The sequence below is a fragment of the Hydra viridissima genome, unplaced genomic scaffold (genome assembly GCF_058129835.1).
Source record: "Hydra viridissima isolate aposymbiotic clone 2 unplaced genomic scaffold, HvirCarnegie_v1 scaffold_6, whole genome shotgun sequence".
NCBI classification, from domain to species: Eukaryota; Metazoa; Cnidaria; class Hydrozoa; order Anthoathecata; family Hydridae; genus Hydra; species Hydra viridissima.
Genome location: NW_028324305.1, coordinates 1,245,814 through 1,273,036, shown reverse-complemented (window position 1 = coordinate 1,273,036; position 27,223 = coordinate 1,245,814). Strand labels below are relative to the sequence as shown.

The window sequence follows — 27,223 nt, the reverse complement described above, 5'->3', positions numbered from 1 at the left end:
AAGAGTTTTGTAAATATTTTTTATTCCCTGATCTGCAATATCAATATTTCCTCCAAGAAAAAATGGTCATGGAGATTTTTGTATATGGAATTCACAATTCATTAGATATGCAGGATATTTACAACCTGATGGGTCAGTCATCGGTGACCCATCAAATGTAGAGCTCACACAAGTAAGAGTTGACTTATTGTTCGATAAAAAAAAAATTCAAAGTTGAGATGTTTTATGTTTAAAATTGTTTTGTGAACAAAAATAGTTTGAATAAAACTTTGATCAAAATGTCATTTTTTTCTTTACTCATTTTTAAAAAAATAGAAGACCTTCATTACTCAAAAGTTTTAAAAATCACTAAAATTTAACAAAACACTTTGAGATTACAGTAATTCAATAGTTAACATGAATTAATAAAATAATATTAGGTCTAATCAATACTAATTGACATATTATTTTTGTTTAAAATTGTTTTGTGAACAAAAATAGTTTGAATAAAACTTTGATCAAAATGTCATTTTTTTCTTTACTCATTTTTAAAAAAATAGAAGACCTTCATTACTCAAAAGTTTTAAAAATCACTAAAATTTAACAAAACACTTTGAGATTACAGTAATTCAATAGTTAACATGAATTAATAAAATAATATTAGGTCTAATCAATACTAATTGACATATTATTTTTGTTTAAAATTGTTTTGTGAACAAAAATAGTTTGAATAAAACTTTGATCAAAATGTCATTTTTTTCTTTACTCATTTTTAAAAAAATAGAAGACCTTCATTACTCAAAAGTTTTAAAAATCACTAAAATTTAACAAAACACTTTGAGATTACAGTAATTCAATAGTTAACATGAATTAATAAAATAATATTAGGTCTAATCAATACTAATTGACATATTATTTTTGTTTAAAATTGTTTTGTGAACAAAAATAGTTTGAATAAAACTTTGATCAAAATGTCATTTTTTTCTTTACTCATTTTTAAAAAAATAGAAGACCTTCATTACTCAAAAGTTTTAAAAATCACTAAAATTTAACAAAACACTTTGAGATTACAGTAATTCAATAGTTAACATGAATTAATAAAATAATATTAGGTCTAATCAATACTAATTGACATATTATTTTTGTTTAAAATTGTTTTGTGAACAAAAATAGTTTGAATAAAACTTTGATCAAAATGTCATTTTTTTCTTTACTCATTTTTAAAAAAATAGAAGACCTTCATTACTCAAAAGTTTTAAAAATCACTAAAATTTAACAAAACACTTTGAGATTACAGTAATTCAATAGTTAACATGAATTAATAAAATAATATTAGGTCTAATCAATACTAATTGACATATTATTTTTGTTTAAAATTGTTTTGTGAACAAAAATAGTTTGAATAAAACTTTGATCAAAATGTCATTTTTTTCTTTACTCATTTTTAAAAAAATAGAAGACCTTCATTACTCAAAAGTTTTAAAAATCACTAAAATTTAACAAAACACTTTGAGATTACAGTAATTCAATAGTTAACATGAATTAATAAAATAATATTAGGTCTAATCAATACTAATTGACATATTATTTTTGTTTAAAATTGTTTTGTGAACAAAAATAGTTTGAATAAAACTTTGATCAAAATGTCATTTTTTTCTTTACTCATTTTTAAAAAAATAGAAGACCTTCATTACTCAAAAGTTTTAAAAATCACTAAAATTTAACAAAACACTTTGAGATTACAGTAATTCAATAGTTAACATGAATTAATAAAATAATATTAGGTCTAATCAATACTAATTGACATATTATTTTTGTTTAAAATTGTTTTGTGAACAAAAATAGTTTGAATAAAACTTTGATCAAAATGTCATTTTTTTCTTTACTCATTTTTAAAAAAATAGAAGACCTTCATTACTCAAAAGTTTTAAAAATCACTAAAATTTAACAAAACACTTTGAGATTACAGTAATTCAGTAATACAGTAATTCAGAGTTTGGGTTGGGTCGGAGAGGGTACCCAATTTGATGTTCTTCTTGTAATTATACAAGCAAATGGTGAAAGTCCTGAGATGTTTGAAATCCCAAAAGATGATATCTTAGAAGTGAGCATAAAGCATCCAACGTAAGAAGCTCTGTTATTTCATCATTACTTAAGAAGAAAGTAAAACTTCATAGGTTTAAAAAAATTTGAGAAATTTTATTTTTTATCATTATTTTTTATTATTATTTTTTTAATTATTTTTTATTATTTTTTTATTATCTTTTATTATTTTTTATTTGAAAAAATTTTTTATTGAGTCCATTTCAGAAAAGTTAAGTCAAATTTTGTACAAATGTTGAAAAATGATTTTGTAACATACTTTTTTCAATAACGCTGTTGTTGGCATTAAAGTAAAACTGTTGCATGTTAAATAGCTAAATATGTAACAAATGTATTGCTATTTATAAAGTACAAAATTCTAATGGCTGTCATTTTCCATGAAAGAAAATTTTTGGAAAAAGTTTTTTTTTTGAGGAAAGATAAGTTTTTGTCGGTTTAAGTTTTTGAATATTTTTAATGATGAGCAAAAAGAGACGTAATAAAAAAGAGATTGAATCAATAATATATGTAATAATAAATAAATAAAATGAGAATTATAAAAGTAATTAAGTTTTTGTTTTGTAGCTATCCACAGTTAGATGAACTCAACTTGCGATGGTATGCTTTACCTATGGTTAGTTCTATCGCTTTGCACTGTGGTGGTTTAATTTTTACAGCTGTTCCTTTTAATGGATGGTAAGCAAAAAATGAACTATCATAATGAAAGTTGTTCATATTACTGCAACTGAATTGCTGTTTTTGGATATTTTTATATCATTTATTATATCAAATTTATGCACCCAGCATACTTAGTTATATATTCTAGTGTATTGTTAATATGGTGTTTTTATGTTTTACTTTTTCTATTATTCTTGTAATTGTCATTTTTATTTTTTAGTGTTTCTCTTTAATTTGAAATTTGTTTAAAGTATTTAAATTTTCTTTTTTTTTTCTAACAAAATATAAAATAATAAAAAATAATAAAAAATAATAAAAAATAATAAAAAATAATAAAAAATAATAAAAAATAATAAAAAATAATAAAAAATAATAAAAAATAACAAAATATAATAAAAAAAAAAAAACAATAATAAAAAATAATAAAAAATAACAAAATATAATAAAAATTAAAAAAAAATAATAAAAAATAATAATAAAATAATAAAAAAATAATAATAAGATAATAAAAAGTAATAAAAAATAATAAAAGATAATAAAAGTAATAAAAATAATAAAAAATAAAAAATGAAAAAAAAAATTATAAGAAATAATAAAAAAATAATATAAAAATAATAAAAAAATAATAAAAAAATTATAAGAAATAATAATAAAAAATAATAATAAAAAATAATAATAAAAAATAATAATAAAAAATAATAATAAAAAATAATGATAAAAAATAATAATAGAATAATAATAAAATGATAAAAAATAATAATAAAATAAAAAAAAATTATAATAAAATAACGATAAAATAATAAAATAATAATAAAATAATAAAAAAATAGTAATAAAAAAACAAACAAACAAAAAAAAAATAAAATAATAAAAAGTTAATAATAAAATAATAATAAAAAAAAAATAAATAATAAAATGATAAAAAAATAATAAAATAATAAAAAAAAAAAAAAATAAAATAAAATAATAATAAAATGATAAAATAATAATAAAAAAAAAATAAAAAAATGGCAGCAATGCCAATTTGCTCACACTTTGAATGATCATTGTTATGGACAAATTTTTTGTTTTCGTTTTCGTTAGAAGTCTTAATAAATAAACAGATGAAATGTTTAATTCGCTAAGTTTGTAGCACCCAAAAACTTTCTGAACTGAAACTAAGCTCTAATTTCATTTTAGGTCTTCATTTTGTTTTTAAAAACACATCTGTATAGATGTTTTTTTAAAAACAAATCTGGAATGATGTAATTTTTAAACAGATCTGAAATGAAGTATCTTTAAAACATTCAATATAAAATTTGCATTCCCTCTTGGCAGACGGCTAGACCAAGTTAAACAGTTAACTTACACTACCCATGTCACTGATAGTTATATGAAGGTTTGTTTTATCAGACAAAGTTATCTAACGACACACATTTTAGCATCGCCTTCAACACACATAAAAATTGTATTCACTAATTTATTTTTATAGGATTAAGTTTAATTGCTTAAACACATATAACAGGAAATAATAAATTTGAGCTCTAAGAATATTCAGCTCAGATAAATGTTGTGTCAAACTTATTCATTACAGGTGTTTGGTATAATTAACTACTATTAAATTTTGTTTCAGGCATATGATTACAGAAATAAGTGCAAGGAATTTTGGAGATCCTAATTGATACAACCTCCTAAAGGTGCAGCCAACTTTTGACAATTGTACATTTTTCTTGTGATTAAATTTGGAAGCAAAAATCATTTGTAATAAGTAAAGTCATTTTTTTTTACCTTTTTTTTTAGAACTGTTTAAAAAAATTTTACTTTTTTTACCTAAATAGAAAACTGCTCAGCTGTTAGGTTATGATACATCTACCTTAACGTCATTTTGGAAAGACAAAGCCCTTGTTGAGCTGACAACTGCAACTCTACACAGCTACCATTTAATAATTCATGCAAAAAGTTTTTTACCAACAAATTGAGTTTTTACAATTTTTATGAAAAACTTTTATATAGAAATTGATATTTTGTATTAAACACTAAAAAACATGAATTTTAGTTTTAATATATAAATGGTATTATGTAATAAAATATTAAATTTAACACTGGTCAACACAATTTTTGCTAACTTAAATTTAGTGGTTGTTTTTTGCTATATTTGGTGCGCTGATTCCAAATCTGGCTTCCTTTTTTGTCTATCACATCAACTTTTTGTTTTACAGCTCTTTTGTGTTTTACTATTCAATGGATAAAGGAAAAAAATAAAGTTTATTGACTTCTCATGGTGTATTAATAGGTAAAATGACATAGGTTATACAGTCATTTAAACTGAGATGAACAACAAAATACTGGATAACATCCCTTTTTTTTATATACAAACATATAAACAAGTGACATATTCGTGGAACAAATATAGTTGAACACTCCAACAGTAGTCTGCAATCATGTGTTTTTCCCATTGGCCTTGATACCAATTCTCCATCACTTTGAAATCTTGATGAAACCACTTGCCATGCTAATTGCGTATATTGCCAAGATTAGCAGGGAACTCGTGGAGATGGCTATTGAGAAAATGACCGTTATATCTTCTACAAACTTCACAATGAAATAAGATTTTTTTTGTTGATTTTGTATTAAGTATTATATATTATGCATCATCTTTGACAGCAATAATCAGTTTTATTTAGAGAATTTTTTTTTAAATGCACAGCAGGTTAGGTATGGGTTGATTTTGAGGGAGATTAAGTAATAGGTGCCAGCTAAAACTTCTAGTAAAGCAATCAAAAAGACCAAATATGCTCATAGACTGCTGATGCTTTGGTAGAAGCAAAAAGCTCCCTGAGACTTACACTCACTCACTGTATGGTCAACTCATACTGACCATAGTCCAAAACAGCAAAAAAAAAAATTTCTTTGTTAACCAGTGTTAGTTAAAAAAAATATTTATTTAGGCAGCTGTTGTGACCATGGTTGATCACCATAGTACAGCAGAGTCTTTTATGAAGCATTTTCAACAAGAGGTCTGTTTAAGTTAACAGATTAAGTTTAAAACTTTTTACTGTTCTTTAGTTTTTACACCATAAAATGATGTTCATAAAGAGTGAAAATTTGTAGACATAAACTGCATTTGAAATCAAAATACTTTATTAAAAAGTTTGATGAATTATTATTCCCTTATTCTTGGTGTATATTTTGGAAATGATGCCATAAGTTTATGGCAAAAATAAAAATGTTTTTGTTTTTCATTATGATTTTATGTGTTTGTTTCAGCACAAATTGCGTGGGGGCTGTCCTTCTGACTGGGTTTGGATTGTCCCACCGCTTTCAGGATCTGCTTGTCCTGTTTTTCATCAGGTAATTACATTATTAAAAGTATTTTATCTTTTTGAAGTGATTCCTCTTCATTTTAAGTTGCTTTGGTCTGTGCAATACTTTTACAGGCGTTGATAATCGGGTGTTGTAATGCAAATTTGGTTTCTCTGTGCTTAAATTTAACTGTCTATTTGAAAACAAAAACAAACTTTGTTAATAAAATTAAAATTGAAATTTTGATTTGAGTTTCAAGACTAAATCGAAATTTTCTTTTACACTTTAAATAACAAAACTATTTAAATATAATACAAGTATAAAAAAGCGTACAACTAGAGAATTGCCTGCATCAACTTCAGAGACATTTAGTTCCTAGAGTAAGATTAATGCATGTCTTGAAACACCCTTTAATGTTTTTGTTTATGTAAGCTTTCTGTGTTACTAAGTCATGCAATTACTAAAGTACCTAATTTTGTATCCAAAACAAGCATTAGGTAAAAAGTTTTTTCATAACAAAGTGTTTTTACGTCCTATCAAAGTAATAATTAATGCAGATAAATTGGTTCTTTCCTGGTAAAATATGATTTTTCAAATTTAGTACAGTATTTGCACGTTTTTATATCAAAGCATGAATAGGATGAAGCAGATGATGGCATCTGATAATTATGCTACGTTAAAGATCTGAAAATAAGTCTTGCTCAGATGTTAAAACTAATTGGCCAATGAAGTGGTTCATAGGTTTCATTTCTAGAAAAGTCTTAGTTTGCATTTGTTCTATGCTGCAATCATAGTCATAAGAAATAGATAGTCTGGTCACTTGGGCCGTAATATCTGGATTTTTCTTATAATCATACGAAACACTTGAAATTTGTCGGGCGGCCAGGAACTGAGTGCACAAAAAATGGAAACGCAGAAAGAACTCTATGGTGAATTTGATAAAGAAGCATTATTTTTTTCTTTGGAGAATGATATTCTTTTTGAAGACGAAAATTTTGTTAAAGATTTAGATGCTTTGGTGTTGGAGTTATCTAGTGAACAAGTTGATTGCACATTTTCTTGCACAATTTGTTCTAAGAAGTGCATATCTCAAAGAGGACTTACAAGGCATACAAATTCAAAGCATCAAAGTATTCCTTTAGATTTAACGATACAAAGTCCTAAACCACCTATTCTTCTTGATGAATTTAAAAATCTGCTTGATAAAAGTATTACTACCTTAATCAACGATGAATGCTATCCTGATTTGTATAGAGATGAGTTAAGGATTAATCATGCAATAATTTTAGATACTTCACAACAAACTCTATCTCTATTAGAGACAGTAATAGCTGGTTTTAAAGCTGATGGTGATGCTGAAAGATTTTATCCTAAATTTTACAAAACTGTTAATCAAGGAATTTTATTTAGCAATCTGACTAAAAAATCGACTAGACTTCTTGGCTATGAACTATGCAATCATGTTTTAGCATTTCTTACAAACTCACTTTACAATACTTCTTTTTTAAATTTAAATGGTTTATCACCTGTTGAATTTTCTGATAGAGACAAAGAAATTATCTTTTATCTAAGTGGTTATGTATTTAGCACATTTTATTGCAGAATTCGCAGTTCTCGATTATGGCAGCAAAAGTTAAGCACAGACTGCCTTTCACTTCTTAATGCTGGTAAAACAGAACAATTATTTGAGAGTCCAGAAACATGCACTGAAGCTTATGATAAATTTGTGAATGCTAAAAATCGTGGTGGTTTGTGGAAAGTGTCTCCTCCAGTTTTAGAAATTTTTACAAAAGTTGAGTTTCTCTTTCGCCATCAAAGTAAAAGTTTTGTAAAAAAAATTGATTCAGAGTTAATTGTAGCTGAAACCTTAAAAAACAGTGGAGTTTTGGCTAACATATCTGAACTTCGTGGTCTTTGCACAAATCGAGTTTCCAAAGAACTGTCTTTAAACTTATTTTATCATCTGATTACACTTTATGTCAGAGTAAGATCTTTTTCGTATGCAAAAGAAAAACTAAGTATCCACAAAATCAAAGAGAATCAAACAAAGTCAAAATCCCTCCGCTCAAAAATGAAAAAAACATCAATTGGATTATAGAAGTTTAGTAGAATATTACACTTAAAAACGGTTATTTTCATAGCCACAAATCTCATGAAAGCATGCTTGGCATAGTAACTTTAGCAACTATTTGTCATTAAAAAGATTAGTTTTTAAAATTTTTGTTATTTGTTTATAGAAATAAAAGCTAGGTAAGAGACCCTCCCTTATCTAAAAGAAAACAAAGAATAGTTAAAAATGAAGTCCAAAATTAACTATGCACACTAGTTTTATATTTATAATAAACAACTAATAACTCATAGATCAAAAACAACTCAAAGATCAATTCTACCCCTAATATATATATATATATATATATATATATATATATGCATACATCAACTAATCTTAACTTAGATCTGCCTGTGAAATCACTAGTTTTTTTGGGGGAAGTGGATACCTGTGGAGGTTTTATAAAAAGAATAATAGGTGCCTGTTTATATTGTAACAAAAGTAAATGTAAGGAAATGTCTACAAAATTAACTGAAATTTAGTTTATTACAAATATAAAAAAAATTCTAATGTAACTAATCAATATTTTATGCCATTTAACATTTTTAATAAGATTTGTGGCTATGAAAATAGCCGTTTTTATGTATGTTCTTTTTCTTTGTTTTCAGCAGTACAAGGAGACATAAGGGAAATTTTTATTGAATCACTTGAAAAGTCAACTTTTCATATTAATACATTTTTCAGAGTTGGTCCATTTTCTGCGTGGTATACGTGTTGTACTCTCCCTTGATATTTTGTTTGATTCATTGACATTTTGACAGTTACCTGCAATTGGGTGAAATATAAGTTGATTTCGAATGGTATTATCATTGAAACCAAAATCAAACAAGGAAGGATTATCTTTTCTTCTACCAATTGACCGTTGTTGTCCAAAGTAATTTTCTAAAGGATCCTGACAAAACCTTTCAGTTAATACATAACTTACATTGTTGTTAATTAAAAATTTGACAAGTTCAATAACAGAATTAACTGTGATTTTTAAACCTTCATGAGTTTGCCAAGTAATAAACATATTACTTCTCTCACTTTTTGAAAAATTTCCAGATCTTGATTCAATAGAAAAAAGCCAATCAGAAAGATACTTTAAAAATGTTTCTCTAAGCCATGTAAATCGAACATCATTTGTGTCAGAAAATGGTTTCAAAAAAGAGTTGCATTTTAATATACAATCATTTGTATTCCGAACATTTAAGCAATCAAAAAAATCATTAAAATATTTGCAAAATTGTGCTGTCCCAGCTGTATCTGATGGTGCATAGATTTTTAATGCAGTACTACATGAATCACTTAAAACTTGTGCAGCTAAACGAACATTCATAGCTGAAAATGGAGTTATTTTAATGTGCTCAACAGTTAGCTTTGGACATGCATGTAGTTGACATTTTAAATCTTCATAAAATAAATCAGAAATATGGGACCATAAAATATGTTGACCCTGATTCCACATATAACGATTGCTTTTACCAGCTCCAGAATGGTAAAGGTTGTTCCTTGCTGTTTTAATTAAATGAGGAACATCAGAAATAAAATATATAAATCTTTTATCATCATCATCAGCAAATAGATTATCAGTGCGGTAAGTCACATCAACATTACCATTAATATCTTCTTCTTCAGTCAGATTAAAATGCATTTTAAAAAATTTTCTATTCGATGATGCTCCATCACAAGTAACAGCAACTACTTTTAAACCAACAGAGATTTCTAAAATTCCTACAGCTTTCCAAAATAGAGAAAATAATTGCACTGATGTAATATTTGTAGTAGCAAAATTTGCAAAACTGTATTTAAAAGGATTTACAATACTTCTAATTAAAAAAACTAAAACATGAGAAGCAAGCTTATCAGCTTGTTGTAACGTTGCAAAATTAACACTAGGATCACCCAAATCAACATAACCAATTAATTCTCCAGAATGTTTGTCCCAAACAAGATTTTCTTGAATTTTCATTTCATCAAGAACTAGGACTATAAATTTCTCTTGAACTGAAAAATTAATGACTTTATCTTTTAATTCTTCTATTATGTTTTTATTGAATCCCAACTTGGGCTTTACATAGTTTTTATAGTCACGCAATCGCCTACGACTTGGTAAAATTAAAAAACCAGAATGAGTTTTCTCATTTAACCTTATTGCTTCATAAGCAGCTGGTGATTTTGCAGCTAATCCCAAACAGTAACGTATTATTGCTGGATGATAACGAATCCCTTGCTTTGAGCATTTTAAATATTTTTGCTGCTCCTCCCAAAACAGGTTCATAAATGGAGAAATCTGACTTTTATCAGCTTCTGCCATTATTTGAACTAAATCACTTTCAATATTTTTACTAATAGCTAGTGATGAATTTTCAATCTCTTGCTTCATCAAAGCTAATTCTTTTTTTAATTCTTTATTTTCTAGACGAACACTCTGTAATGTAAGCTTCAGACGATCTGGAGATGTAAATGTAATTGGTGCATTTAATTTAGCAGGGATACTAGAAGTAGCTAATCTTTTTTTCAAACATTTAATTTCACTTTTTTCAATACTTTTACATTGTGAACAGCATAACATCCACTCAATCAGCATAATACATGACTGAGATCGAAAATACTCTGTCTGGTTTAAGGGAAACTCACTCCTAGATGAAAATAAATCAAATTTTTTTGAAATACAATGTTTAATATAAAGATTTGATTTTAATGCAAAGACATCAGTTATTCCAGAACAAAGGTTAAAAGAAGTAACAATAGATAAAAGATTAGATGCTGAAATATGTCGCATAGATCTTCTGTATTTTGTATATATTAAATGATCATCTGGAATGAGCCAAGAATATACACGAATGGTGAAAGCAAGACTATCATCAACATATATTTCATATCGAGGACATGTGTGGATTGTATCATAAAGTTTAAACTCTGCCACAACAGGACTCACACTCATGGTCCAGTCACTAATTTTTAACTTGCTAATACGATTTAAGAACTCTTCAAATGATTTATATATAGGCTTAAAGGCAGTAATATTATTTGAAGTCGTTAAAGCATCTTTTTTAGCAATGATGGCAGAGGCAGATTTTCTTTGTATAGGAATTGATGGTGTGAAAGATTTTTTTGGTAAGCACAGAGTCGGCAATGATCCAGGTTTTAATGTCTTTTTTTTATCATTATAAAGTATCATTTCTGGAAGATAATGCTTTTCACAAATAAACAGACTCTTATTTTCTATTTGAGTCTTCAAACTTAAATCTTCATAACGATCTTTGAGAATAATGGCAATCAGACTTTCCCTCCAAGACGTATTAAAACTGTCGTTAGAAGCAGGAACTTTAAATATTGAGACTTCCTTATGCCTCCTAGAAGTACTGCATCCATAAATAGAACAATTAGCACCAGGCATTCAAAATATTGGATGAAAAAGATGTAATTTAAACAAGCAGTTCGTAGATAAACAATCGATGAAAACAAATTTTGTGCACTCTGAAGCGGACTGGACACGAAAAAAATGCGAACAAAGAGTTGATCAAAGGAATACCGCAAGTGGCCAGACTATCTATTTCTTATGACTATGCTGCAATAAATGTTAAAAAATTGCTGCAACTACTACTACAACAAATATTAAAACATTGCTGCAACTGCAGCTACAACAAATGTTGCAAGAAACAAAATTATGCCAGAATATCAATATCTGTGAGCATGCTGATTTGAATTTGATGTTTGTTTGTGCCCGTAACCAACTCTCCTTTAAACTTGATAGATATCCTGTTACTAACCCCATTCATTTTCTGAACGATGTCATCAGTTTCAAGTTATTTGAAGACATCTCATAATTCAACAATGTTGTTTGTTATCAATTTAACAAATTTAAAATAGATTTTAAATTGTAAGAATGAAAGAAAGTAGGATGATAATCTGTACTCCATGGGAAGGGATGACCAACAATTACTCCTTTACTACTGTGTAAAAAAGTAGAGGAATGGTTTATCTTGTCAGTTGTATATTGTTTGAGTCTATCAAATTTTATACTGAATTTTACTTATTATGACTATTCAGAAAGTTCCAAAACTCAGATTATGGCCTTTCATCATGAATACCACAAGATATCTTTTTCAAGTTTTCACAATTTTTATATAACTTGGGTCTGTACAATTCTTCTAAATACTTTGCTAATAGGGTGTTGTGATACAATTTAGTTTCTCTGCATTTAAAAGTCTTTTTTTCTTTACTTTTTTTTTTCAAATAAAAACAGTATTTATCTATAAAATCCAAATAAGAATGAAATTAAGTTTGAAATTTATTTTAACAAAACAAAAATTACAATATCTTTTTTTTTGTACTAAGATAGTGAGCTTCATGGAACATTAAAATTTTTTTTTCAGGATATGTTAAACTACAAACTGAAGCCTTCTTATGAGTATCAAGTTGAGCCATGGAAGCAATTTAAGACTATTGATGAAAAGTCACCAGATCATAAGGACTAGAGATTAAAAGATGTTTTCAGGTGTCTTTTTCAAATTTTTATAAATTTTATCTGCTGTGATCTCAAACCAAAATTTCGTATAAAAAATCAAATCAACAAAACTGTCTTTATCACTGATCATTTCAAAAATTGTTTGGGAAAAGATGATCATTTAAAAAATAGGATATTTTTTTTTAAACCAATTAATTTCATTTTAGGTCTTCATTTTGTTTTTAAAAACACATCTGTATAGATGTTTTTTTAAAAACAAATCTGGAATGATGTAATTTTTAAACAGATCTGAAATGAAGTATCTTTAAAACATTCAATATAAAATTTGCATTCCCTCTTGCCAGACGGCTAGACCAAACTAAATAATTAACTTACACTACCCATGTCACTGATAGTTATATGAAGGTTTGTTTTAACTGACAAAGTTATCTAACGACACACATTTTAGCATCGCCTTCTGCATTTTAGTTTTAGTATCCAATAAGATGACTGCTGCAAGGTTATGAGCGCTCAAATTTTGTTTTCTATCTTTATCTTGTAATCTATAACTAGTATCATCAAGTTCAACAAATATCATCAAGTCCTTGAAACCTCAAAAAAGCTAAAAAATAAGCTTCTAACTTAAGTTCCTGCTCTATTTCAAGTACCATTTCTGTATCATTCAAATTAATGCTTTATCAATTGCTCGAAAGAAAATTGCTTGCTGCAAGAAAGCTACAGTAGTGTGCAAAAGTTTATAAACAGCTAAAAATTTTCTAGTTTTTTCGTCATAATTTTTTCGGCTTTTCACTGGAAATGAATGGAATTTTTAACAATTGCTCTTCTAAAGTGATTACATTTATAATTTACTCAAAAAAAATGAAAATTTATTATGGAATAAAGAAATTCAAATTTTATTGAAAACATAATCATCCAAAAGTTTATAAACAGTTCAATGCCCCATTAAGAAAATCAAAATTTCAGTAAGAAAAACACTTAAGAAAAAAAATTTTGTTACTAAAACTAATTTATTGGAGATAATATTTAACTTAAACTGAATTAAAAAAATAATGGGTAAGTCTAAAGAACTGTCACTAAAAAGAAAAATTTAATAATGTGCTGTAGAGAAGAAGATTCCTTATAAGCAAATTTCTGAGCTTTATGATGTGGCTAAATCAACAATTAGTGCACTAGTTAAAAGATAAAGAAACCGAAAGACACTCGAAAACATTGTAGTCATCGTCGTCGTCAACATTGTCTAGGAAGGCCAAAGATAACTACAGAACATCAAGACAGAATTTTGGTAAGACAATCAAAGCTAGATCCATCATCTGTCATCAGTTGTGATTTTATAGGCCCACTTCATCGCATTGAAGGCATAATGGATCAGAATGTATATTTAGATATAATCAAGAATGTTATGCTACCATATAGAAAAGACAAAATGCCTCGTGGTTGGATTTTCCAGCAGAGATTTTCCAGAGCATTTTCTGGAAGAGTTTTAATACTTTAAAAGACTAATTGCTACAAAATTGAATCAAATAATAAAGAATAATCAATTATACAAGCATTGTGAATATTGGTTCATATTGTGTGTATGTATGTAATGTATGAAATGTATGTAATGTATGTAATGTATGTAATGTATGTAATGTATGTAATGTATGTAATGTATGTAATGTATGTAATGTATGTAATGTATGTAATGTATGTAATGTATGTAATGTATGTAATGTATGTAATGTATGTAATGTATGTAATGTTTGTATGTGTATGTATGTGTATGTAATATATGTTCAAATAATTTATGCATGTATCTATAGAAGGAATGGCTTATAACTTTTTATAATAGCAAAATATGTTTTTTAAGCAATATCAAAACTCATTAAAACAAAAACTTCAGGCTTCTACTACACCATCTTTTGGCCCTGGATGTAATAGGTCATTTAAATTGCTGATTAATTAATTGATTTAGTTGTTTACGATTGGAAATTTTTTAATCAATTCTAGGCTTGTCAAGTTTTCTGCTCATCTCATGGGAGACGCTTTGGCAAAGCGTCATAAAGTTACCATTTTGTTTGCTAGTAAGTCTGGTAAAGCAGAAACCTTTGCAAATCTTTTAAATGTACTCTTTTTGAATGCTTTTAACTCAAGAGTGGTGTGTATGAAATACTATAAACTAGAAGATTTAGAACATGAAAAGTGCCTCCTGATAGTGACAAGTACTGCAGGTAATGGTGAAGCTCCTGAAAATGGAGAGGTAAGTTATTTTTAAATTACTGTTATGTAAAACACCGTTGTGTTTTAATGCTATTGTATTTTACATAAAGATATAACTTGGAATTGTACCTGTCCCAACCTGTTGTTTTCTTTTGGAAAGCTTTGGTAAACATGGTTGTATTGGTGCTGTTAAGTTAAAACTAAATGTATTAATATTGTTTTGCATAAGATTGATAAATTTTTTACAAAATTGTTTCAAGAAGCCCAATTTTACTCTTCTTTTTATGCATGTAATAGATAAGCTTAAGTGATGTTGCACTTTATCAAAGTGTTTATTAAAAGTGATTTAAGTTTAGCAGTTATTATCGAACAGACATCCAATGTTAGCGCAATTAGGTTGCACTAACATTGGATGTCTGTTGTTATTGAGCTTGTAAAAGTGGTCTTACAATTTTTTCCAATTTTGGTTTGTACACTTGGTAGTGTAGCTTCTAATAAAAACTCTTAATATATATAACTTCTTACATAGACTATAATAACTTTAAACCTTTAGTAAATGTTACATTGTTTAGGTAAGCTCTAAATGGCTAGTTTTGAAAATTTTTTAATAAAATTTGTTTGTGTTTGTATGTGTGTTACAATTTTAAAACAATTCTTCTTATTAATGACATGATGTTGCTTTTTATTCTAGGAGTTTGGTAGAAAGCTCTATGAAATGGTGTATCCATCATCTAATAGGTGTATTCTCTGTCCTAATTAATTGATTACAATTATCTATAATAGAAAATTTATTCAGGATTAAATCTTGTGTTTTTTAAACTTCTCGTTAAGGTTTGAAGTTTACATTTTTTGTTTAGAATAACAGCTATGAATCAAATTCATATTTTGCAACATAAAACTGTGACAGAATCTGGAAAGTTTCCTTTTCTGTAACTTTTTTTTTTTCTTTTGTTTCTCTTAATTTTTGATGTTTCTAATTTACAGAACCTTGTGATTTTGTCAGTTGTTGTTTTCTAGGATGCAGCAAAATGTGTAAAAAATAAAAAAAAAAAGAATAAAAGTGCACTGAAAAAAATAAGAACAAAAGTGTACCTAAACATTTTAGGTTCTCTGTGTTTGGCCTTGGGTCAAAAGCTTATCCTCACTACTGTGCATTTGCAAATTCAATTAACAAATTGTTTAAAGTGCTTGGAGGTGAGCAAATTTATCCACTTGGAGAAGGAGATGAACTCTGTGGACAAGAGCAATCATTCAAAACCTGGTCACATGGTTGCTTTAAGGTTAGTTATGGATACGTCAGAGGTGTTAGATGCTTTTTGAATATTCCTAACATTTATTTATTGCAATTGTTTATTTAAGCATAATACTTAGAATTATCTTCATTGATAGGCAATAAAGTTGTGTTATTTACAGTTTTTGTGTCTTCAGATAAATTACCCATTGATAATTGTTTCACCAGGCTTTTTTTTTGCTAATATAACAGGCAGTTTGTGAAGCATACTCTGTAGCTGAAACTAAACCCTCTTGTATGTTGTCCTCTCCTTCATCATTAAATGAAGGTATTCATTTGGCATTTCCTGAAACACAGAACTTAAAATTGTTGCACAAAGGTATTAATACTATGTGCATTTTATGAATTAAACTATTTTCATGCCTATGCAAACACATGCACACACAGATATATATATATATATATATATATATATATATATATATATATATATATATATATATATATATATATATATATATATATATATATATATATATATATATATATATATATATATGTATATATATGTATATATATATGTATATATATGTATATATATATATGTTTTTGAATGAGCATATTTATTAAGACACATAACTAAAGTTACACCAATAAACTTATCTATAATATGTTTTCTTTTAAACACTTGCAATTGAATATACAACTAAATAGTTATAAAAAACGATTTTGTTTTGTATTATTTAACAATTACTTAAGATAAATTTAGAAATAAATGCCATAGTAAATGTGAATGTTAATGAAAATATAGAATTTTTTAAGTTAAAAATGTTTTAGCAAAAAATACACATAAAAAAGCAAATATCCCAACAGTTTAAGAGTGTAGTTTCAACAGTTTAAGAGTGTAGTTTCAAGTGGGAAAACTGAAAGTTGAACTGAAAAACTAATGATTACATTGATTAAATTTTATTTTTTAAAGATTAAAATTAATTTTATTGAATTCAGATGAAAATTTACGGCAGATAAATTTTAAGAAATTTTTAAAATCAAATTAAACTAAATTTTTAGATCAAATTAAACTAAACTTTTAAATCAATTTTTTAATTTTTTTTTCTGTGATATTCACGCACTAAACTTTTTTTTTTAGAACTTGATCTTATTCATCATAAAAATGTGTCGTTGTGTGAAATCATTTCTGTAACTAATCTACAATCTAAAGATTCCAGGCATTTTTTTGAAGTCTTGTATAATTCATGAACTTTTTAAAATTCCTTTGAAATTTAAAAGTTCTTCACTTTTACAACTTTTGTTTAACTTGATATTTTTATTTTATTCTTTAGTCGTGTTACCAATTTGGTTTGTATTGATACATCAAAAAGCAATCGAATTTCATATTCAGCAGGAGACCACTTAGGAATACATCCATGCAACAGTTTAGATTTAGTCGAAAAGTTGATTAATCGTGTGACTAAAAAAAAAATCTCCTCTTCAACATTTGTTGATATAGTTTACAAGAATCTTAGAGGTTGATAATTTCCATTCCAAACAACACTTTTTGAGTTGCTTTATTTGAATACCTCTATCCGGATGTTGATTGCTTTTCATTTTCATTTTTCAGATCAGCTATCTGACTATAGCACATCTAAATTAAAAAGATTTCCGTTACCTAACACGCTTGCTCGTATTTTTGGATGGTTTTTGGACATAACAACACCACCTTCAATGACATTGCTATCAGTATTTGCTAAAAAATGCAACGATGAAAAACAGAAAGAAATGCTTATGTCCCTTTCAACAGTATACTTATTTTGTACAAATTAAAAGTTGAAACAATCTTTTCAAGTTTTTTTTTTCTGCATTCAAAATTTGGAAAGTTGTTTTTGTTGCTTTTGAGGAAGTAAAAATTAAATTTGTTTTTAACTTGATTTTAAAAAGTGACTTAAAAATTTATTATCTTTTGATTGATTAAAATTGATTTAAATTTTGATTAGTCATAAAATTTATTTAGTTTGATTAAAAGCTTGAAATTTGTTTTGATTTAAGAATTTTGTTTATTTTTGTTTTAAAATTTGATTTCCTTTCATTAAGTTGCTCTTAAATCTAATTTGAAGAAAAAAAAAATTCAAAAATAGTTTTTTTTCGATCAGTAAATATAAGATTTACTGATAATAATTAAAATCCTGTAAATATATATTTATATGATTATATATTTGAGATTATTTATTTGCTTTAGAACTATAGAGTTTACGAAGATTGGAAGTACTCCCAACATCCAACTATTTTGCAAGTACTTGAAGAATTTCCATCTGTGAATTAAGCATCGGCGTTACCGCACCGTCGGTAAAAATGCGTAAAATGCGTAAAAATGCGTAAATTTGCGTAAAAATGCGTAAAAATGCGTAATTACCGCGGTAATTTTGCGTAAAAATGCGTAATACGCAATTTTACCGCATTTATCACTTTTTACCGCATTTATCACTTTTTACCGTTTTTATCACTTTTTACCGCTTTTTATCACGATTTACCGCATTTTATCACAAATTACCTCTTTTTTTGCTGATTACCGAAAAACTAAAAAAAGATACTTTAAATTGCTTTTTGTATTTCTATTAGTAAATATTACATTTACAGTTTTAAACAAACAAGTTATTGATAAAAAATTAATCATCAGTAAGGGTCAGCGTATCGAAACATATCGTATTATGATACGATACGATAAGGTATCGGAATGTGCATATCGTAAGTGTTTTTATATTACGATAATATCGTACCCAAAAAGTTTGCACGATAAAGTTTCGATATTTATCGATTCATTACGATATTTATCGGTCAATTACCTAAATATCGTAACTCATATCGTAATTCAAACGATAACGATACTTATCGATTCATTTCGATATTATTTTTTCCGACTAAAATAATTTTTTTTAAAACCTAAATACTGTCATAAAATTGCTGACAAGTGCACTATTTAATGTAAAAAAAAGAAATAAACAAAACTTTATTTGTAATTTTGTTTTTTTAATTTATTCAAGACTTAAGTTGAAGCAAAAAACAGCTAAAAACAAAAAATAATTTTTTACTTGATAAATTGTTGACGTGACATGTTTAACACGTTAAGGTTTGTGCCTGTGACTTAATATAAGAAAAAGATTAAAATTTAATCTCAAAGTCAAGGTTTATTGAAATCACTAAATCACTATATGGCAAATTTTATAAACTTTAAGCAGTAAAATAAACCAATGACGCCACTAAGGCAATGAACCAATTTAAGTTAGTCATCCATTTCAACTGCTGATGTAAGAGTTGAAGTAGGAAGTCCCTGACTTGAAGCAGCTGAATTCTGAGAGTTATTGGTAGAAGCCTCTTCAAACAATTCCTCTTTTTCATCCCGACTGGTTAGAAGCCATCTTTTGATCTGGACCTTAGGGTAGTTTTGCTGAATGTACAACAATTTTTCAACTTGTTCAGGCTGCAATTTTGTTCTTTTATAAGAGGCAATTCCACCACCGGCACTAAAAGCTCTTTCTGAAGATGCTGAGGAAGCAGGTACACATAGCCATTTTTTAGCAGCTTGAGCAAGGAGAGGAAATTTGTATTTATTTGCTCTCCAAAATTCCAGCACGTCCACACCAACAACCCCTGGAAGTTTTTGAAATATTTCCCATTCAGTGACAATGTCCGACTTTGGAGGTGGAGCCGGACCAGAATAGGAAGTCATAAGTGCAGGAGCTTCTTCCATTCCAACATTATAGAAAGGATCATCTTCCGAAACATGACCTTGGACTTCAGCATGTAACCGTTCATTAAATAATGTTGTTGCAGCAATCCATTCCTGATAAGCATTGGATTGAGTAATCAGTGCCTCATAGGCTTCATCAAATCCACCCAGTTTTTTCAGAGCTCTTCCCTTGTACAAGGGATTAAGCAAGTTGGCAACGGAGTAAAAAAGGTTTTGACAACCAATGTCCAGAAAACGAACATCCAAGTTTTCCACCAGCTTTTGGTGAAACATTTGTGCTGTTGGTGATCCCGCACCAGCCTTGATGAAATCCAGGCATTTGTGCCTCAGTGTGTAAAAATGTTTGAGATAACGAGGTGAATGCTTACTTCTTTGTCTGCAGAGAAACATTCTGAAATCTCAGCAACTCTCCTCAGAATAGGCAAAATTTCGTCATAAAGATTGAATTCATCTTCTGAAGGAATGACTGGAGCTAGTTTGGTGTCATCTTTTCCAGGATTGTCTCTAATGGAGCTGAGGATACGACGCATTTTTACAATGCTTTCCAACATCATAAAAGTTGAATTCCAGCGTGTTTTCACAGGAGTGATGATTTTCACAAATTTCAACTTATCCTTGCTAACAACATCACTGTCATCAAGCAACAGCTTTAGCTAAAAATTAAAATAGAATTATAAGAAACATAACATAAAAGTTGATTAGTACTATTTACTATAATAAAAAACTGATATTAACTATGTTATGTTTTTACTTTTTAAATGTTAACATTTTATCAGTTGAAAAATTTTGTCACACAAAGTGTACTAAGAAGTTTATATTGCGCTTGTATTGTATTAAACTATAAACTAAATTACTATAAAAGCGAAAAAAGATGTTAAACTAGTTACCTCTTTTTTAATTCTTTGCTCAGACAAAGATGACTTGTGGCATCTTGAACTTAATTCAGTTGCTCTTTGGATTGCTTCGTGAAGATCCAAACTGTCAAAACCTTTTGTTTCTTTGACAGTTGCTTCAACTGCCAAATTCAAAAGATGATCAGCACACAAAAGAGATGCATCTATAAAATTGCACTTGTTAATTGCCGCCTTCATATTAGCGGCTGAATCATGGACACACACAACGGACGAAACTCCATTATTTCCGGCCAACTCTGAGACATTCCTGAAAAGCAAAGTAAAATTAGTTGTTTGCTTTTTGATGTTTTAAAATATAAACAAATACTTTTGTTGTTATTTTAGATATAAATAAAAGTATTAATTTGTGACATTAACTTTAAACTAAATGGCGGATTTTGCTTATCTAAATAATTCAAACGATTAACTTAATTTACAGAAATTTTAACCTAATAAAAATTAAATACTAAAACATACTTATCCAGACGAAGAGCAATGGCTTCAGCCGTATGTCGTCCGGAAAACGGAGAAACTCCAATCACAAACATCCTTAATCGGAAGCCTTCACTCACATAGTGCAATGTACTGGCTTGGTATGCATCATTGTTTCTACTTTGCCAGAGGTCAGTTGAGATTGCAAATCCAGCGGTCTTTGGCAATTCCTCCTTTAGAATGTCATCCACACAGATTTTCACATTTTTGTACAACAACGGCAACCTAAAGTTAAAATAAAAAATTATTGGTATTTCTCGTTACATATCAATTTGGTTACCAACTAAGATAACCCAAAAAAAAATTGGTGTGGATTGGTCTTAAAAAAGTAGCTTTTTAAAAAATTTAGTTCTCTTGGAACTCCCATTGAATTGACTCCCCACAATAAAATTATATTTAAAACAATTAAAATTTTTCGTACTTGAACCGGGAGTATGTTGTTGCAGCCTTCACATTCATTTTTGGGTTGCAGTAGTGAACAAAATCTTTAAAAGCTTCATGCTCAACCAAAGAGAATGGCAAATTTAAACGGGCCAAAAACTTGACAATTTCAATGTCTCCTCTGAGCTGCTCGTTGTCTTGTGGCTTGTATTTGACCCAATGCTTTAGATTTTGGACCTTTTCTGCTGATGGTCCGGAAAGTCTTCCTCGTTTAACTCTACTGCTCAACATTAATGGTGTCTTATCATCTCGGACCTGCTCATAAGCCTCGTCTTCATTGTAGGTCTAAAAAAAATATGAAACCCATTAAAATACCTAATATTGAAACATTCATCAGAATTTATCAAAAGTTATTGATATTTATCGTTAAATCTTGTTAAATCTTGGTATTGTAATAGTTATAATAACTAACACATATGAAAATAAAAGTTAATATTTAAATTAAAAAAGTAAAAACGTTTGTAAACTTTATTGCACCTGTTTTAACTCATCATTTAAAGCAACATGGCGATTTTCCTCCAGGGCTGCAAACTGAACAGGATGCTTCCTTGTCAAATGTGATCTCATGCCAGATGTGTTCCTGTCCGCCAACTTGCAAATTGCAAAACAATACTTGCATTTTGCAGTAACAAGTCGCTCTTCATCTGGTGTAGTACTGACCTCTTCATCAAAGTGATCCCAAATTTCGCTCCTTGACCTTGGCATTCTTCAAAATGTTGTTCAATTACAAATTTAATACAAATTCAAACTAAAATTTTAATATCTTTCCTTATAAAAAAAATTTATTTTAAGAGCCTAATTATGTACATCTAAGTAATTTAAAGAGTATCCCAAAAACCTTTTCCCAGAGAGTTTTTAAAAACGTTTTTATTACAATTAGCTAGTTAATTTCGGTTCAGTAGAACCGTAATTAAAACCGTAACCAAAACCGAAACCGAAGTTTGAGTGAAGCCGAAATCGAAACAATCTGAAACATGAAAGCCAAATCAATATCAAAATAACATGAAATAACTATTTTACTTAACAGTGTCTCATAACTCATTACAAAAACTTATATATTATTCAAATGCATCTATCTATTGATCGATATTGTAGTTTTCTCGCAACACATCGATGAGATGACAACAATATTCTCTTCAAACAAAAACCTATCTTTACAAATTTAGTCCTTCTTTTATACCAGACAATATCCCTCAAAAACGTCATAAAAACCAACAAGATTACGGAATTAATAATTTTGATAGTTGTTACAAACAACTATTAAAATTATTAACATAACGTTCTAACAAATTTCGCAACGGAACAACTTATCTCTATGTATATCTCTATAGAACAATCCAACTGTTTATTTTTTTAAATAAAAATATACCGTTGTGTGACCTAACAAAGTCCTATGCTTTAAGAAAGTCCTAAATTAAAAATTGACAAATTTTGAAGATTTTTGTTATTATTATCAAATATATATATATATATATATATATATATATATATATATATATATATATATATATATATATATATATATATATATATATATATATATATATATATATATATATATATATATATGTATATATATATATATATATTTGATAATAATAACAAAAATCTTCAAAAACTCCATAACTATGACATTTTTTTATCATTCAAATTTGTTTGAATAAATAAATATTTGAAAAAACAAAATAGATTTGTTTTTGTAATGGTTTATGGGACATAAGGCATTTAAACGATCAGTATGTAACATGATTTGATAAAAAATAGAACATGTGAAAATATTTCAATATTTGATGATCGCTTAAAGAATGATTTAAGAATAGTAACTTGATTCAATTATCACGTGATTTCAATTAACAATTACTTCAATTTTTGTAATTGATAATTGATTTACCCACAAACGATTAAAACATCAATATAATTAGGAAATCATCATGATCCCACACTAAATAAAAACAAGTTTTCTAAACTTAAAGAAAAAACCTCCCTATAAAAAGTTTTGGTTCATTACAGTAGTAGTTTGAACCGTAATTTTGCCCGAAACAGAATAAGTAAAAGGTTGTTGAAGCAGAAATTTTGAATTCGGTCGAAACCGGTAGCGAAAGTTTCCATTCGCTACAATTAGCGGCAACATTTCAGCTAGAAGCGGACTTTAATAATGAGTTTTAATCGAATAAACCACAATTGTTACGAATATTTAAAGAATAACTTTTTCTTTTTTAAAAAAATAAAAATATTTTGGAGCGCTTACCGTAGTGTGACCTAACAAAGTCCTATGCTTTAAGAAAGTCCTAATTTAAGAAATGACAAGTTTCGTATACATAAAATAAACATTTAAAGAAAAAAATTTAGTTATTTTATCTAACTAGATATCTAGTTTAAACAACAGAGTTATTTTCCGCAAATGATTCTTTTATATATACGAAATTTGTCAATTTTTAATTTAGGACTTTCTTAAAGCATAGGACTTTGTTAGGTCACACCACGGTATGTTTTTATTTAAAAAAATAAACAGTTGGATTGTTCTCCTAACTGCCTGAGCCGTTTTTAACAACTTAATCTAAAAAACGGCGTTAAAAAATAGGCGATTATTATTTTTTATCAATATTTTAATCAATAAATTGAGAAAATATATTGGAAAATATTTTAACTTAACATTTAGTTAAATCTAATACAAAATATTGTAAAATATCTAATATAAAACAACTTAACATTTAGTTATATCTAATACAAAATTTTGTAAAATATTGAAAAGTTTTGAAAACCAAACGATATTTTATCGGAACGTATCGTACATATCGAAACTCAAAAATATCGTTATACAATTTTTATCGACAAATTATGCGATATTTATCGCTAAAAGCGATAATGATATCGTGCATATCGGAACCCAAACGATATTTTATCGGAATCATATCGTAACATATCGGATATACCAATTCATATCGAAACCCATTATCGTAAAAAATATCGGTTAGTTTCGATATTTCGATAACGATACGCAGATCCTTAATCATCAGATATATCATCATCTGTCTCTAATAAAATGTTTGCAAGCTCAGATGCTCTGTACTTTTTTTTCTCATTCCCCTTCCAATTCGACTTCATTATATTACCTAATTTTGCTTTTTTGATTCTACTTTGATTGTGCTGGAGTGTCATTGGAATAAACAAAGAGACACTTTGAGTTTGGTCTTTACCTTGAGTCACTTCATACCCTTCTTGTTGAGCTAGAGTCCTTTGGCTCTCTTGAGTATCTAACTGTAGCTGTTGTTGCTTATTAGGTTCAGGACCAGTTTGAGTATCTGATAAAGTTGGAGAAGCCTTTTCAAGTGCACCTCTTTTTTTAGTTTCAGTTTGACTATGTGATTTTCCCTGTTGGTGAGTCTTCTTAGTTGGTGGTGTGACATGTGGTGATTCATACGGCTCTTCTTCGCAAGTTTTTTCCCAATCGTTGAGGTTAGAAGGAACCCTTGCGTAATTTTGACTCACAAAAACTAACATGCTAGTGTTTTCTGGTTTTACATTATGTCTAAAATTAGTAACTGTCCTACCTCCTACTGAAAACATTCTTTCTGATGAAGCAGAAGTCACAGGTATAGCCAAGTAACTTCTAGCCAGACCAGCTAGCAAAGGTAACTCATTTTTATTTTGCTTCCACCATTCTAAAGCATCCACATCCCTTTCAGGTAAGGCCATAGTCTGATACTTTTCAAATTCAAGCATCAAGGGTGGCTTGAGCTTTGATTGTGGAATTATATATGTTTAAAAGGATGCGAATTACAATGTTTCAGTAGTAGATAGTTCATAAAAAATCTACCGACGCATCATATTTATTCAAAATATTGAAGTTGTGAAAAAATATATAAAGATACATATTTTGGGTATGTCCAGCGACGTAGCAGACATCCCCTAGACACGCCCTGAGAAGGTTAGTAGCACAACTGCATGTTGCGTTATCGAAAATATAAAATTTGTCAAAATTGTAGGTAGACACCACTGCCGCTTACCATTCAGTTGTGTTATCAACCTTCTAGCACACTGTATTGGGTAACTAAGAACTAAAAGGTACATAAGTTATACATAAATATTAGTTTAATCGTAAATTGCACATAAAAAAATTATATCGAATATTTTGAACTTTAACATTTAAATAAACAATTTCTTTAATTGTCTAATTTTTTTAAAATCATTTCATTTCTATAAACTTTTTAAAAATTTGTTTGTAAACTTTAAAAAATATTGAAGGCCAATTTTTGCTTCAATATTTTTTCGAAAACAACAATAGAATACGCTATCTAGTTATATTTTGAGATCAGTGGTTTAAAATATACTAAATTATAGTAAGAGTAAAACACTTACTTTAAATGAGCTTTAACTCCACTGGTGCTACCTTGAGACAGCTTAATCACTTTTTTGCACTTATTGCACTCAGCAAATCCTGATTTTCTGCCAGAGCCAGAGATGTTATCCTCTTCTCTGTCTAGCTTGGTAAAATAATTCCAAAGAGACATTGTTTCTTGAAGATGGTTTGATTCGGTAGTGATTTTGGTATACTAATCAGATCACTGAAGAACTTTGAGGTTGGTAGTCTTTCTTGACTTTTGTCAAGCTTATATAGGAGACTAATTTAATTTTAGAGGGTAATTAATTATTTAACAACTATCTGACTTGATAAAAACAAAGTAATTTTTTACCATAACAATTACCGCTTATACAAACTTTTATCACAATTTACCGAAATTACCGATTTTTACCGCTTTTACGCAGTTTATCGTATTTACGCAATTTTACCGTTTTTACGCATTTTTACGCATTTTACGCATTTTTACGCATTTTTATCGATTTTACGCATTTTTACGCAATTTTACCGTCTTCTGTTACAAGAAAGCGTAAAAATGCGTAATACGCACTTTTACCGCATACGGTAAAAGTGCGTAATACGCATTTTTACCGCACTGCGGTAAAAATGCGTATTACGCGTTTTACCGAATTTTACCGCATTTTACCGAAATTTTTTTACCGCCGGTGCGGTAACGCCGATGCTTACTGTGAATGTTGACTTGTTGTTGTTAGCAACAGAATTACCTATCCTTAAACCTGTAATTTCTAAATTACGCGATTTTCTGTATATTGTTTTATTTTCTATATATTTTTATCTTATTTTCTATATATTTATTTTGTTTTCTATATATTTGTTTTGTTTTCTATATATTTATTTATTTTCTATATATCTATTTTATTTTCTATATATTTAATTTTTCTATTATTTTATGTGATCTGAGAAATTCTTTTTTAAATAATTTCATTTATTATTATTATTATTATTATTATTATTATTATCATTTTTTTGTTGTTGTTATTTTTCATACATCATTCGTGTTAGAGGTACTATTCAATCTCATCTTCTCAAGATGTTCACCCAAATGAGGTTCATATCACAGTTGCACTGGTCTGTTATAAGATGAACGGTAAGATGTTTACCCGAATCTCATTTTTCTATTTTTACAGGGTTCTATTACAGGTGCTAGTATTCAACAAAATGATCAGGTGTTGTAAAAGTGATTGCTGGATATTTTTAACTATGAACGGTGACTATTAGTGTGAAGGATGGATGCTTGTAAGTGTGAAAGTTACATTTGGA

The 27,223-nt window shown here is 28.0% G+C and overlaps 2 protein-coding genes and 1 pseudogene across 3 annotated transcripts in view; 2 read left to right on the top strand and 1 right to left on the bottom strand.

Moving 5' to 3' along the window:
* LOC145189972 (nitric oxide synthase 1-like) overlaps positions 1-27,223 on the top strand; it is a 38,535-nt pseudogene that overhangs the window by 4,371 nt on the left and 6,941 nt on the right. The window contains exons 5-23 of the transcript XR_016453365.1: positions 4-178; positions 1,973-2,103; positions 2,647-2,757; positions 4,352-4,415; positions 4,557-4,656; positions 5,665-5,735; positions 5,986-6,069; positions 12,493-12,614; positions 14,574-14,823; positions 15,475-15,521; positions 15,641-15,712; positions 15,889-16,063; positions 16,267-16,393; positions 17,162-17,240; positions 17,355-17,539; positions 17,633-17,811; positions 18,248-18,328; positions 26,637-26,681; positions 26,966-27,050. The product of XR_016453365.1 is annotated as a nitric oxide synthase 1-like (transcript). The remainder of the gene's footprint in view (positions 1-3; positions 179-1,972; positions 2,104-2,646; positions 2,758-4,351; positions 4,416-4,556; positions 4,657-5,664; positions 5,736-5,985; positions 6,070-12,492; positions 12,615-14,573; positions 14,824-15,474; positions 15,522-15,640; positions 15,713-15,888; positions 16,064-16,266; positions 16,394-17,161; positions 17,241-17,354; positions 17,540-17,632; positions 17,812-18,247; positions 18,329-26,636; positions 26,682-26,965; positions 27,051-27,223) is intronic.
* LOC149886543 (uncharacterized) lies at positions 6,827-8,169 on the top strand. The gene has a single exon (XM_090089797.1). The coding sequence runs from the start codon at positions 6,926-6,928 to the stop codon at positions 8,117-8,119; it is 1,194 nt and encodes a 397-aa protein (XP_089945923.1). The 5' UTR covers positions 6,827-6,925; the 3' UTR covers positions 8,120-8,169.
* Positions 8,723-12,344, bottom strand: LOC149886542 (uncharacterized). The gene has a single exon (XM_090089785.1). It carries the CDS (start codon positions 11,511-11,513, stop codon positions 8,787-8,789), a length of 2,727 nt encoding a protein of 908 aa, XP_089945911.1. The 5' UTR covers positions 11,514-12,344; the 3' UTR covers positions 8,723-8,786.

What these genes read in the sequence shown, in the direction of transcription:
- LOC149886543 (XM_090089797.1), top strand. Translation starts at nt 6,926, where the DNA reads ATGGAAACGCAGAAAGAACTCTATGGTGAATTTGATAAAGAAGCATTA.
- LOC149886542 (XM_090089785.1), bottom strand. Translation starts at nt 11,513, where the DNA reads ATGCCTGGTGCTAATTGTTCTATTTATGGATGCAGTACTTCTAGGAGG.